The sequence below is a fragment of the Doryrhamphus excisus genome, linkage group LG8 (assembly GCF_037039965.1).
Source record: "Doryrhamphus excisus strain RoL-2023G ecotype Guam linkage group LG8, RoL_Dexc_Guam_v1.1, whole genome shotgun sequence".
Taxonomy (NCBI): Eukaryota; Metazoa; Chordata; class Actinopteri; order Syngnathiformes; family Syngnathidae; genus Doryrhamphus; species Doryrhamphus excisus.
The window spans coordinates 15228174-15242947 of record NC_136364.1 but is presented as its reverse complement, the minus strand read 5'-3'; the positions used below and the strand labels follow the sequence as shown (position 1 = coordinate 15242947).

Sequence of the window (14774 nt, the reverse complement as noted above, 5' to 3'; positions counted from 1 at the left end):
TATGAAACAACAACATAAAACCACTAAGAAAGGCGTACTAGTGGCTCTTAATCAGTCCTTGGTTGCTATGGATATTTGCATACCTGTGAAGTACTTCTACGCCATGCTGGTCCCTTAGACACGAGCGTCTCTTGGCATCACCAATACAACGTGCGGGAATGCCTGATGCGTTTGTAAGGTACATTTATCTTTCAGTAGAAAACAATGCAGCAAAAATATTTAGCCATCATTTTACAAAATAATATAAAAAGTCACTCAGAAAGAGAATGGTTAACAATGAAGGATTACGGAAAAGATGAAATGGTAATGATAGTGGGTACACGTGTGTATTCGTAGCACCCGATACTGTAGTAACATTTGTGTGGGTAGTGCAGGTCTATATAAAAACAGTATATACTGTATTTTCCGGACTATAAATCACACTTTTTTTCATAGGTTGGCTGTTTCTGCGACTTATACTCCAGAGCGACTTATAAATGAAAAAATATATGCCGTATTTTCTGGACTATAAGTCACTCCGGAGTATAAGTCGCACAAGGCCAAAAATGAAGAAAAAAATGTAGAAAAAAAACATACATAAGTGGCACTAGAGTATAGGTCAAATTTTTTGCGGGTAATTTATTTTACAAACTACTTGACCAAAACAGACATTACGTCATCTTGGAAGGCAAGTTCTAATATTAATAAAAGAATAGAGAACAGTCTGAATATATATAGATATGCTAACACAATGCTTATTCAGCTACACAAAAGATGTCCAGTGTTTATGTAACATAAACAGTTTTTTCACTTATAAGTCGCTCTGGAGTATAAGTCGCAGGAACAGCCAACCTATGAAAAAAAAGTGCGACTTATAGTCTGGAAAATACGGCATATAGTTTGACAGACAGCCAGAAGAGCCACAATTCAATATTTAAATAATAGACGTTAGCTTATAAAGACAATTGAGAACAACAGAACACAAATGCCCTCCCAGAAGAAAATAATATTCTGCAGACTACAAGCTGCAAGTAGTGAAATTAACAACTGAAAACAGTAAATCGAACAGCAGAGAAAAAGTTTGTTAGGAACTAGCGTAAAGCGGAGGCTACTCTTACCGCCATGAAGAAAACTAAACAGTTACTGTACTTAAAACTGTTTATAATTCAATATACCGTATTTTCCGGACTATAAGTCCGGCACTTTTTTTTCATAGGTTGGCTGTTCCTGCGACTTATACTCCAGAGCGACTTATAAATGAAAAAACTGTTTATGTTACATAAACACTGGACACCTTTTCTGTTGAATAACCATTGTGTTAGCATATCTTACACCTATTCAGCCTGTTCTCTGTTCTTTTATTAATATTAGAACTTGCCTTCCAAGATGACGTAATGTTTGTTTTGGTCAAGTAGTTTGTAAAATAAATTACCCGCAAAAAATGCGACTTATAGTCCAGTGCGACTTATGTATGTTTTTTCTAGCTAATTCTGCATTTTTGGCCTTGTTCGACTTATTCTCCGGAGCAACTTATAGTCCTGAAAATACGATATATAGTGTATATATATAAAAAAATATATATATAAATTGAGTACAAACTCATTTTCTGAACCGTCTAGTTTTTCACACAATTTTTTGCCAATATTGTGCAAAGGTCAACAACACAACTGAATTCAACAAAGATGAACCGCTAAGTACGAAAATGGCACCCTGTCCCATTTTCCATTTCCGAAGGTAAAAGTGGTAAAACCATTGAAGTCAATTCCTTTACTTTTGCTGTGGACTGAGAACATTTGGGTTGCAAATGGTTCCGATTAATTAATTAATCTTCTTGCTGATTCACAATTGTTGGTTTTTCATCCATAAACAGCATTCTGGTTTTCTAAATGCTGTCTAAACAGGCAAAACCTATCCTATCCAAACTGAGTGCTATTTATTCATTCATTCATTCATTTTCTACTGCTTATCCTCACAAGGGTCGCGTCGGATGCTGGAGCCTATCCCAGCTGTCTTCGGGCGAGAGGCGGGGTACACCCTGGACTGGTGGCCAGCCAATCACAGGGCACATATAGACAAACAACCATTCACACTCACATTCATACTTATGGACAATTTGGAGTCGCCAATTAACCTAGCATGTTTTTGGACTGGGGCTGCACAGCGTTCGAGCGGTTAGCACGCAGACCTCACAGCTAGGAGACCAAGGTTCAATTCCACCCTCGGTTATCTCTGTGTGGAGTTTGCATGTTCTTCCCGTGCATGTGTGGGTTTTCTCCGGGTACTCCGGTTTCCTCCCACATTCCAAAAACATGCTAGGTTAATGGGCCACTCCAAATTGTCCATAGGTATGAATGTGAGTGTGAATGGTTGTTTGTCTATATGTGCCCTGTGATTGGCTGGCCACCAGTCCAGGGTGTATCCCGCCTCTCGCCCGAAGACAGCTGGGATAGGCTCCAGCACATCCGCGACCTTCGCGAGGATAAGGGGTAGAAAATGAATGTTTTTGGAATATGGTAGGAAACCGGAGTACCCGGAGAAAACCCACGCATGCATGGGGAGAACATGCAAACTCGACACTGCAAATGTTTTCAGTCTACAGCAAAAAAAAAAAATTGACTTCATCGTTCCAGTACTTCTGGAGGACACTTTAAAAGTTAATTAACCCATTTTAGTCATCATTTATAATTATTTCGCATTGGTCCCTAGAATGTTGCAGTTTTGGTCTAAATGAATTAATCATGAAAATGGAGGTAACTACTGCTGAAGTGTATATAATAGGAATGGGGGGGGGGGGGGTACTGTGGCACAAAGGAGGTATGGAGGACATGGAAGACAAATCAGTGTTTTTCTTTCTCCATGAACAGAGCGCACACTGCCATATGCATTATATCAGACATGAATTATTAAATACACAGTACTTATTATCTGTCATGTCAGGCCGACTGCTTGACTCTGAATCCATTCATTCAAACAACCAGGGCTCAAATTTCCTTGGACATCGCTAGAGCTACTAATTGGCTATAAGGGTGAAATTTCCATTCATTTTCTGGATATGCCAGTCCGCAGAATGGACTATCTGCCTATTGGTTAGCTATTGATTTATATTAGTGTCGCTACACTGATTGCATCACAAGGTGGATTCTGCTTTATTTCATCAGTAGGTCTAAGGTGTCATATACTGTAGTGTCTCCTAAAGTAACGTGAACTAAAGGTGGATTGATGAGCAGCCTTTGCTTTTCCCCACTGCTGTCCATCTGCGCTATATTTAGATAAGCAGAACACCTTATGGATGCCGCCACAGCCATGTTTCTTTGCATTACCAGATGTACTAAGTCTGTGGCCGGCATCGGAAAGAAAGTCTACATTATGCAAATGGGTTCCAGGCCATTGAGCATCTTTCCTCGTCCATACTCTGAAGCCGGTGAGAGGATACCAGAGTGCAAAAAGCCACAGTGCTTTATCACCACACACTCAAAAACGTACAGTACACAAAATGGAATAGCGAATAAAAAAAACTGGTATTTTCAGGTCAGAGCGGGCTATCCAAACTAAATAATGTCTGCTTAAGAAAATCCCTTTTTAAAAAATTCACCACTTGTCGGTTTCCCTGGTGTGAATAGAAAGCAGGACACAGGCTGAGATGCGTTTGGCTCTCCTGAGGAGTGTGTGGAATGGGGGAGTGCAAGTTTCCTGCACAAATGACTGCAATGATGCAAGAGGATGAGAGGAGACGAGGCTGACAGTGCAGTAAAAATCTTACAACAATGAAATATTGATTCGTAGCCCTGAGGAATTTTTTACATGTTTTTGACTTTAGGGAATATAAGGACCTCAAGATGTCCTCCGCTTGCCGTCGTACCTCACTGGGACTTCTCGTCAGACTCTGACGGTGTGTGTTCGCGTGGCAGTGAAACGCTCTTTTGGCGACTCCACAGCTTGTGGAGCTCTGTGGCGTCGTTTTCGCTGCTGCTCGTGCCGCTGTCCCGGAAGCTGGCTAGAGGTGGACGCACCTTTACGCCTTTCACCGTCACCGAGCCCTCGATGGCTTTACGGAGCTGGAAGGACAGAAACCAGACACAAGTCGATTGGAGTTCTTCTTCTTCTTCACTTCGGGGAGAATTACATCACACATTTAAACACACGGATAACAATGTTCTGTAAAAGAAAAAAAAACTCACAATGGTCACTGAAATAAATAAACTGTCATGATTGGCAGATGAAGATGCCAAAGACGGCGAAAGATGGAAACACAAGCCCAGAGTAGATGAGGAGTTTTTCCTCTTTCCAAATGATTTTTCCGAAAACAATGGTATACATGGAAAGGAATATTCCAATCTCTCGTCTACATGCGCTGCGATAATAAACTAGAATAGTCAATGGGGCATACGCAGTAAAACGTAAACATCAACATCACGAGTTTTTCTTTCCCTTGTTGGAATAACTCTGAATTGCCAGTTTCACAAAACTGTTCCACAGATGGCGGTAATGCACACGAAAGCTGCTTGCCAACCGCCAATAAACAACAGAAGAAGAAAAACACCAACGCCACGTATACATGGACCCAAATATTCCAATTCCATTCGGTTTATTTGCTGAAAGGGAAAGAATTGAACCTTTGTATACACTTCATTCCAATCCGAATGGACATATAATCGGATTCACAGGGGTGGAATATTCCTTTCCCCAATCCGATTGAGGTATCTTGTACCCGCTCAAAAGGAAAGTTGTCAGACTGTTCTTCTTCGTGGTGTTTTTCTTCTTCTGTTGTTTATTGGCGGTTGGCAAGCAGCTTTCGTGTGCATTAGCGCCATCCGTGGAACAGAATCTAAACCCTTCTATACGCCATTCACAAGTCCAGTTTTATTAAAAAAGAAAATATATATCTATATAAAACATGTCCCGAGTTTAATTATAAAATATTAGCAAGATTGATTTTATCTTTTTCTGTTTTAAAGTTCTTTCAGCGAATGCTGAGATATGACGTAACACGCAGCTCGAGACGTTCTACGGTTTTAAAAATAGAGGCAGGCAATCGGCACTGGACTGCTGCGGAAAGTTTGTTTCTGATCCAAACTAAATTTCAAGACTGGAATGAAGGAAAAACTGGCAATACGGAGTTATTCCAACAAGTGAAAGAAAAACTCGACGAAGTCGGTATCACATCATGTTGGTGTTTACGTTTTACTACGCATGCCCCATTGACTATTCTGGTTGATTATAGCGGCGCATGTAGACACGAGATTGGAATATTCCTTTCCATGGATACCATTGTTTTCGGAAAGGTCATTCGGAAAGAGAAAAACTCCACATGTAAACGTGGCCCATGAACGCACCCTGACAGCGGGTACAAGGTACCTCAATCGGATTGAGGAAAGGAATATTCCACCCCTGCAAATCCGATTATATGTTCATTCGGATTGGAATGAGGTGTATACAAAGTTTAATTCTTTCCATTTCAGCAAATAAACCGAATGCAATTTGGAATATTTGGGTCCATGTATACGTGGCTATTGTCCAGTAAATTCCCCCCACGTTATTCCTCTTGCATCAACTCTTACTTACATACTCCTCACATCACCCATGGCTTAGTTCATCGTTGGAAACTTTAAAAAGACACTTTAGGCTTTCTTCTTCTTATAATTGGCCTTGCTGCCGTTTTTAATAATGTAACTTTTTAATGTAATTTTCTTATGAAGTATTTCCTTTTGTAATTTCCTTGCAGCACATGTCTTCCTGTACAATAATTCACACATAACATAATCCTTTATTTATTAATGCATTTTTTAATTGCTTGTTTGCATGCTCATGATGCAGTTTACAAACTCTACTCACACTCAAAGAGTGGAACCCATTGAAGTCAACATCCATTGTATTGGTTGACTCTCATCGACACAAGAGGTTGTTGACAGAAGCACATTGGGCAAGAATGGGCGATAGTAAAATATTTTTGAACCTACAGCAGTTTGTTAATATGGTTTTCATCCATTTGTACAACATTTAAATGTTGTTTGTTGTATGCTTGGCACTTTAATGGTGCATGCCGTCAAAAGGAGTTGCTCCAATTGTGTGAGTGTACATGGTGTGTTGCATTAAGACATGTCATAGTTGAAAACAAGGCCATCAAACAGCGATGAAAGCTTATCTTCCATGTTAGACATCATGAATGTAGCAGATGAAAATAAAACTTCTAGCGTCTCGCGTGTTCAGGCTATGGATGAGTACCTCTTGGCCATTTGCATTTTGTAAAAGTAGCTCTCTCAAGAAAAAAGAATCGATATTGTTCGATACCATTCATTCATTCATTTTCCACCGCTTATTCTCATGAGAGTCGCAGGGGGTGCTGGAGCCTATCCCAGCTGTCTTCGGGCGAGAGGTGGGGTACACCCTGGACTGGTCGCCAGCCAATCACAGGGCACATATAGACAAACAACCATTCACACTCACATTCATACCTATGGACAATTTGGAGTCGCCAATTAACCTAGCATGTTTTTGGAATGTGGGAGGAAACCGGAGTACCCGCAGAAAAGCCACGTATGCACGGGGAGAACATACAAACTCCACACAAAGATGGTGGATAAAAAATTTAATTTTTTTTTGAATATTTTTTGTAAAGCAAAAAAAAAAAAAAACCCAAAAAACCCAAAAAATATTAAAATCAGCACTAATGTTACAAAATAAAGATTTTAATTTTAACACCCCCGCCTCTTGCTTAAAGACAGCTGGGATAGGCTCCAGCACCTCCCGTGACCCTCGTGAGAATAAACGTCAAAAATGAATGAATGAATGAATGAATGTTAACACTGAGGTAGGTTGGATTACAAGGTTTATAGTGTGTGCAGAGCACGGACTTGCGGACTTCCACTTCCATATTATGTATATTCTCCATAGTAGCGACGCCATAGCTCACAGTCTCATAGATTTGTGGCTGCCCGATCGATACCAATAATATCGATATACCAATAATAATGACATCTGTGATATCAGAATAGTATGCAGTTTCACTTCGACTACATCAACTTCATCATATAACTCGTGGATTAAAGCATTTGGGTTGGAAATCATGTTTCAAGGGACAATAATCGCATATAATCACGCTGAAATCCATCTTTCTGCTTCCATATGGACCAGTAAGGGCGACTATGATGTAACAAAACTGTCAGTGGGACATATTGGCAGACCGGGACAGGACGGGCTGTATCTGCTTTGGATGAGCTATCATCTGCTGATGGAACGCAGAACAAAAAAAAGCTGAAATGTCAGGGACAGGTAAATAACACTGCACTTAGCAACAATCACCTTGATGCTTTATGACCAATTCTCAACGAGTGGGAGTGGAGGGTTTGTGTTCGGTTGCTAGCGAGGCATGAGTGAGGGTTGACAGGAAATAGACAGTGAAAGGACGATGAGATGGCATTATCAAGCAGCCTTTTGTCTGCCACTTTACATAACAAGCCGAGGGAGGAGTCATTCATTTTGATTGAAATGTGTGTGTGTGTCATTTTGCAATAAAAAAATGCAAAGCACACACACCTCGTGGCATCCTGTAACAATGCTCTTACCTCTTTGAGGGAAACAACGCCAATGAGTCGTCCGATACTGGTCACGTAGGCGTGGTCAAGGCCGAGTAGGGAGAATATGGTGTGTGTCTGGAATGGAAGACAGCAGCAGATATTGGAAAATGTCTGAAAACATACTGAGGGTACATTTACATGACAAGATGTCAATTTTTAAAAATGCATTGGTTGTTGATTGGGACACTATAGATAGACTCCAGCCCTGGGAATACATTAATAATCCTTAATTATCATACTTAAGGCTGCAAAAACGGTTTGTTTTCTTCATGTAAAACAATTATTTTGTATAAAAAGGATTTTGTGTTAATATTTGTTGGTGTCTGCAATGGAATAAATTGTATGTGTTAAGAAGATGGTTGTTGTTATAAAATTGGGACACTATAGATAGATTCCAGCCTGGGAATACATTAATCACCCTTAATTATCATACTTAAGGTTTGTTTTCTTCATGCAAAACAATAATCTTGTATAAAAAGTATTTTGTGTTAATATTTGTTGGTGCCTGCAATGGAATAAATTGTACGTGTTAAGAAGATGGTTGTTGTTTTAAAAGTGGGACACTATAGATAGATTCCAGCCTGGGAATACATTAATCACCCTTAATTATCATACTTAAGGTTTATTTTCTTCATGTTAAACAATAATTTTGTATAAAAAGTATTTTGTGTTAATAATTGTTGGTGTCTGCAATGGAATAAAGTGTATGTGTTAAGAAGATGGTTGTTGTTTTAAAATTGGGACACTATAGATAGACTCCAGCCCTGGGAATACATTAATAATCCTTAATTATCATACTTAAGGCTGCAAAAACTGTTTGTTTTCTTCATGTAAAACAATAATTTTGTATAAAAAGTATTTTGTGTTAATATTTGTTGGTGTCTGCAATAGAATAAATGGATTGTACGTGATTTCTTATGGAAAGATTCAGTTTTTGCCATACCGTTCGGAATGGCTTCTTTCAAACAGATGGTATAATAAAAACAAAACATCCACTAGGTAGTGGCTCAGTCTCTGATTTAAAATTGTTTTAAAATTGGGACACTATAGATAGATTCCAGCCCGGGAATACATTAATAATCCTTAATTAACATACTTAAGGCTACAAAAACTGTTTGTTTTCTTCATGTAAAACAATTATTTAGTATAAAAATATTTTGTGTTAATATTTGTTGGTGTCTGCAATGGAATAAATGGATTGTACGTGATTTCTTATGGAAAGATTCAGCTTTTGCTATACCGTTCGGAATGACTTCTTTCAAACAGATGCTATAATAAATAGCATTTGGCTGAAAGCATAATGCCTCATACTCACTTTTAAAATGACTGTAAAATATAATGTAAAAATATTTAATATTCGAAGTTATTCCTCTCCTCCAGAAGGTTATACAGAGCACTGTTTGCCAAAACAAGCAAACACAATAACAGTTTCTTCCCTCAGGCAGTCAAACTATTGAATACTTTACTGAACTTTTGTACTTTAACTGCAGTGGACCCTCGGCTTTCGTCATGAATTCCTCCAAAAAGGTCAAACAAAAACCCACAGACATCCAAAAATGTATTTGATGCAGAATAATTATAATTTCACATGCAGAAAACGATGCTACATCATTTAGAATCGATGAATGAAATGTATATTGTGGTGGTCATCTTATAGGCGCTACATGGATTGAAAAAGCATGGCAAGAGATTGTAACGGGTTCGGTATAATCAACATTTTATCCGCAGTGCCTTTTATTGAGGCATAAAGCAAAAAAAGCATGCCATGTCCATGTGTACTCTAATCAATCTCAAATGTTGGCAATGCGATTTTTTCATGTGCAGAAAGTCGAATGATATCATGTGATTGTAACCCTACCGAGCAGTACACGAAACATAATCTCATTCTGATAGCAGAATGGCTTCAATGTTTACACAACCCTGTTTTTCCAATTCTAAATGCTCCGACGTATTTGTGCAGCATTGCTGATGCAAACATTTTTATTTTCCTATGAGGATCATGAAACTTTAATTTCATCTTCTCCTCACGGCAGGGGTTGCTGTCATGGAGGGTGTCTGCATGCTGCTAAAAGCAATAGAGAGCAGGAGGTGAAAAACTTTAGTGCCAGATGAGATAGGTTGCCGATGAGGCTGTTTGTCTGACATATTTGTCTGTGCAACCAGAGAGAACAGTTAAGAATGTTGGGAGTTGGATCCCGCTGTGCAGTTATGTAAATGCCTGCTGCTTTTAACCCTGGGACAATCAATTATAATGTTTCTTATAGACGTTGGACGATATAGCTACTACTAGTCAGGCGTGTATTCGGGGGGCATACACTTCATCCATTCATGTTCTATACCACTTATCCTCACTAGGGTCACAGACATGCTGGAGCCTATCCCAGCTGTCTTCAGGCGAGGTACACCCTAAACTGGTCGCCAGCCAATCACAGGGCACATATAGACAAACAACCATTCACACTCACATTCATACCGATGGACAATTTGGAGTCGCCAATTAACCTAGCATGTTTTTGGAATGTGGGAGGAAACCGGAACCACACAGAAATGGCCGAGGGTGGATAAAAAATGTAATAATTTTTTAAAATATTTTTTGTAAAGCAAAAAAAAAAAAACAAACCAAAACAAAAAATTTTCAAATCGGCACTAATTTTACAAATTCATTCATTCATTCATTTTCTACCGCTTTTTCCTCACGAGGGTCGCGGGGGTGCTGGAGCCTATCCGAGCTGTCTTTGGGCGAGAGGCGGGGTACACCCTGGACCGGTGGCCAGCCAATCACAGGGCACATATAGACAAACAACCATTCACACTCACATTCATACCTATGGACAATTTGGAGTCGCCAATTAACCTAGCATGTTTTTGGAATGTGGGAGGAAACCGGAACCACACAGAGATGGCAGAGGGTGGATAAAAAAAATGTAATAATTTTTTAGAATATTTTTTGTAAAGCAAAAAAAAAAAAAAAATTACAAATTAAAGATTTAAATTTTATAAGTCACATATGAAAAAAAAGTGCGACTTATAGTCCGGAAAATACTGTACATTGAATTATAAACAATGCTAAACATAATAATTATTATTATTGACACCATTAGCAAAGGAGCTTTCGGATTAACCTCACAAGGCCAGCTAGCTGGCCCACAGTGAGGTCAACATTTTTCCATCCTCTCATTGGTTCATGTCTGAAAACCTATGCTTAGCACTCAAAGTTACCAGCGCACTCGAATGCATTATCGCATGAACAGCACAGTGCCAAAGTGGTCCTTTTCCACAACAAAGAAAAGAAACAGACACTGTATTGACACAAATTCATCTGGGGCACGTGCTGGCCTGAGCAACTAATTGCCAACAACTTATTTCAAAAACTTTATTTACAATCAGACCTTATGTAGCGATGTGCGCTCCACAAGCTGGAATGGAGCAGGGTCAATCTTGCAGTTGTTAAAGTTGACCTGCTCATCAAGTTGCATCTCCTCCCACTCTGCAATCTACCAAAACACAGATACAGCAGCGAGTCAAATAGAAAGAAAGAACAAAAAAGAAGTCAAGACAGCAAACTACTGCAAAAAATTACTGTGAAATGAATCCACCATCTGTAGATGACATTTTTTGGGCTGGTTTTCAAGTGACTGTAGAAGCACCTGCATTATTATTATTATTATGCAGGCGAGTGTGGAAGGATTTCTGATTGAAAATTTGTTCTCAATTAGAAATCACTCCACACTCTTTATTGCTCTCTGGTTCTACCATATCTTACTTATTGTGTGGAAATATGGGGTAATAACTATAAAAGCAATCTTCACTCGCTAAATGTACTGCAAAAAAGGTCAGTAAGGATAATTCATAATGCCGCCTACAGAGAACATACTAACTCCTTATTTCTAAAATAACAAATACTTAACTTTGCTGACATAGTTCATCTTCAAACAGCTAAAATAACGCATAAGGCTAAAAATAACCAATTACCTAAAAATGTCATCCAATACTTCTCTACAAGAGAGGAGAAATATGATCTCAGGGAAGAACTACATTTGAAACACTTATATGCTAGGACTACGTTAAAAAGCCATAGCATTTCAGTATGTGGAATCAAACTATGGAATGGATTGAGTAAGGAACTCAAACAATGCACAACGATGAGCCAATTCAAGAAACAATACAAGCAGTTGATGTTTGCTGTTTTGTATGGTCATAACACCTTGTACTTTGGTACAAAGTACATTATTAAAAAAAACAACAAAAAAACCTTAAACTGTATTATGGAAAGCAGGAAGTGAACAAATGAAACAGTTACTGATTGTAAAAGTAAACTGTATTATGGAAAGCAGGAAGTGAACAAATGAAACAGTTATTGATTGTAAAAGTAAACTGTATTATGGAAAGCAGGAAGTGAACAAATCTAACAGTTACTGATTGTAAAAGTACCAGATGGAGGGGTAGGATTTAATAAGCTTTGCTTCTTCCTACTCCTTTTGGACATGTGGAACTGTGAACTGATTATGTGATGCATTCAATTGTAATCTGATGCATGTTAAAATGAAATAAAACCATTACCATTATTATTACTACTACAGCTATTAGGATGTGAAGGATGTGAACACACACAAATATCAAAACAGGATGTATGCAGACACAACTACTCTGCTAATAGTGTGCAGTTTGTGCGTATAATCTTGTCTTACCTCTCTGAGAGTCATGTCATCTTCCACATCTCCATCTTCCTGCAAAAAAAAACAAAAAACAACCCAGAAAACCAGTCAGTAAAACCCCAGATAGACTCACTGCACTCAATTGGATTGTAATTGAAAGAAGCTTATTTGTGAGTACGGTATGATGTACACTAGCTATTATTTGTACTTTTAAACCGCAGCCTTTCTATTGTTAAATGCAATGACACAATACAGACACACATCACGAGTACTACATTGTACAGCAGTCCTGAGATTGATGACAGAAATAGAATGAGTGACTAAAGGCGTGAGACTACTGCGCTCTTAATGAATGAGGGAGTGAAGTTTTAAGATTTGGGAGCGGTGATCATTACAATGATGGATTGTCACCACCCTCGGAGCCTCTGGTTCATAATGTCGGGGTGCTGTTTGACAAGCTGGAAAAGGACCGTATGTTTGGATCCCAACCTACTGTGGGGAAAGTAAGCATGACCCAGGGGCTGATTGGAGCCTGAACTCATTTATTCTCATGGTGGGGGTGGATGACCTGTTGGTAACCCAAGCTACTGCAGCCGCGGGGGTAAAAAAAAAAAAGAGGTGCTCTCCCGCAGCATTATGCAAGGTGAAGGCAAACAGACATTCACACATTGTCATTGGTCGATAAAATTAAAACAAAAGTTAAAAGGGACTGCTTTTACAAACAAAAAAAAAAAACCTTAAACTGTATTATGGAAAGCAGGAAGTGAACAAATGTAACAGTTACTGATTGTAAAAGTACCAGATGGAGGGGTAGGATTTAATAAGCTTTGCTTCTTCCTACTCCTTTTGGACATGTGGAACTGTGAACTGATTATGTGATGCATTCAATTGTAATCTGATGCATGTTCAAATGAAATAAAACCATGAGTATATGAATAAATATTAGGTCATACCACTAAATTGTCAAATTGAAAAAGCAACCATTGTCATTGGTCGATAAAATGAAAACAACAGTTAAAAGGGACTGCTTGCAACAGGTTCAAGACTGCATTTTTAAAACAAAAACTACAGAAAGAACACCACCAGCTAGCATATTTTGCCATTGTTGGTTTAAAAGAACAGACTGCATTGACATGCAATCATGCAGCAAAATGTTGGTTCGTGTTTTCTGTTCATGTGAAAAATATACGCCATAATTTCATATTGGTTTATGGACATTTACTGATTTCCTGTTTGGAACATTCATTCATTCATTTTCTACCGCTTATCCTCACGAGGGTCGCGGGGGGTGCTAGAGCCTATCCCAGCTGTCTTCGGGCAAGAGGCGGGGTACACCCTGGACTGGTGGCCAGCCAATCACAGGGCACATATAGACAAACAACCATTCACACTCACATTCATACCTATGGACAATTTGGAGTCGCCAATTAACCTAGCATGTTTTTTTTGGAATGTGGGAGGAAATTGGAGTACCCAGAGAAAACCCACGCATGCACAGGGAGAACATGCAAACTCAGCACGGAAATGGTCGAGGGTGGAATTGAACAGATTGATTACATTATTTCTTATGGGAAGAGTCTATTCGGGCCCTTCTAGAACACATTAATGACGCCAACCGACATTGCACACTATTTTCATGATGGCTAATGTTAGTCGCTAAACTTTTCCTGGTCATTGTCATCAGCTGACAACAAACATAGCGAGAGCGTCCTTGACTCAAAAAAGTCAAACCTCGGTTGTCGAATGGGCAGTTTTTGATTCGGTTTTCGACAAAATGTTGGCCAAAATTGTGCCTGGGTTATGGTATAATATTCTTCTTCTTTCTCTGAAGGCTTTTCCCTTCAGGGGTCGCCACAGCAAATCAATCTCCTCCATCCAACCCTGTCTTCTGCATCTGTCGCATTCACACCAACTACCCTCATGTCCTCCTTCATTACATCCATAAACCTCCTATTTGGTCTTCCTCTACGCCTCCTACCTGGCAGCATCCTTCTACCAATACATTCACTATCTCTCCTCTGGACATGTCGCAACCATCTCAGTCTGGCCTCTCTCACTTGATCTCCAAGGTCTCTAACATGTAATGTCCCTCTAATGTACTTGTTCCTGATCCTATCCATCCTGGTCACTCCCAATGAGAACCTCAGCATCCGCATCTCTGCTACATCCAGTTCTGCTTCCTGTCTTTTCCTCACTGGCACTGTCTCTGTCAGGTTTTCGGGGGTCCCTACTACATGGTCGTGCAACTGTAAGGGGGGGGGGGCAGTTGCACGAGCTGTATTTGTTTGTCTATGTGTGTGTGTATGTGAGAGTAATTACTTTTATTGTTTTATGAGTTCTTATCTTGGCACATGAACATCTACAGGGTCGCTGTTGGCGCATCCAGGCACCTTCAGGACCTGGGGGTCACTGGGGGTCTCTGATCAGGGTCATTCCCTCTTCAGCACATTCAAACACTTCCTATTGTCTAAGTAAATTGATATAAGGGTGATAACTAACGCTATATTCATTCTATCTGCATTTTATTCTAACAGTCTCTAGGTCAAACGACATGTCGGATAATACT

The 14774-nt window shown here is 39.4% G+C and overlaps 1 protein-coding gene across 1 annotated transcript in view; it reads right to left on the bottom strand.

Annotated features, from left to right (window-relative positions):
* Positions 1 to 2564: 2564 nt before the first annotated feature.
* LOC131134589 (chloride channel protein 2) overlaps positions 2565 to 14774 on the bottom strand; it is an 80376-nt gene continuing 68166 nt past the window's right edge. The window contains exons 21-24 of the mRNA XM_078792908.1: positions 12242 to 12280; positions 10943 to 11047; positions 7542 to 7628; positions 2565 to 4034 (exon numbers count right to left, since the gene is read on the bottom strand). Of these exons, the coding sequence (XP_078649034.1) occupies positions 3840 to 4034; positions 7542 to 7628; positions 10943 to 11047; positions 12242 to 12280 (426 nt within the window). The 3' untranslated portion in view covers positions 2565 to 3839. The remainder of the gene's footprint in view (positions 4035 to 7541; positions 7629 to 10942; positions 11048 to 12241; positions 12281 to 14774) is intronic.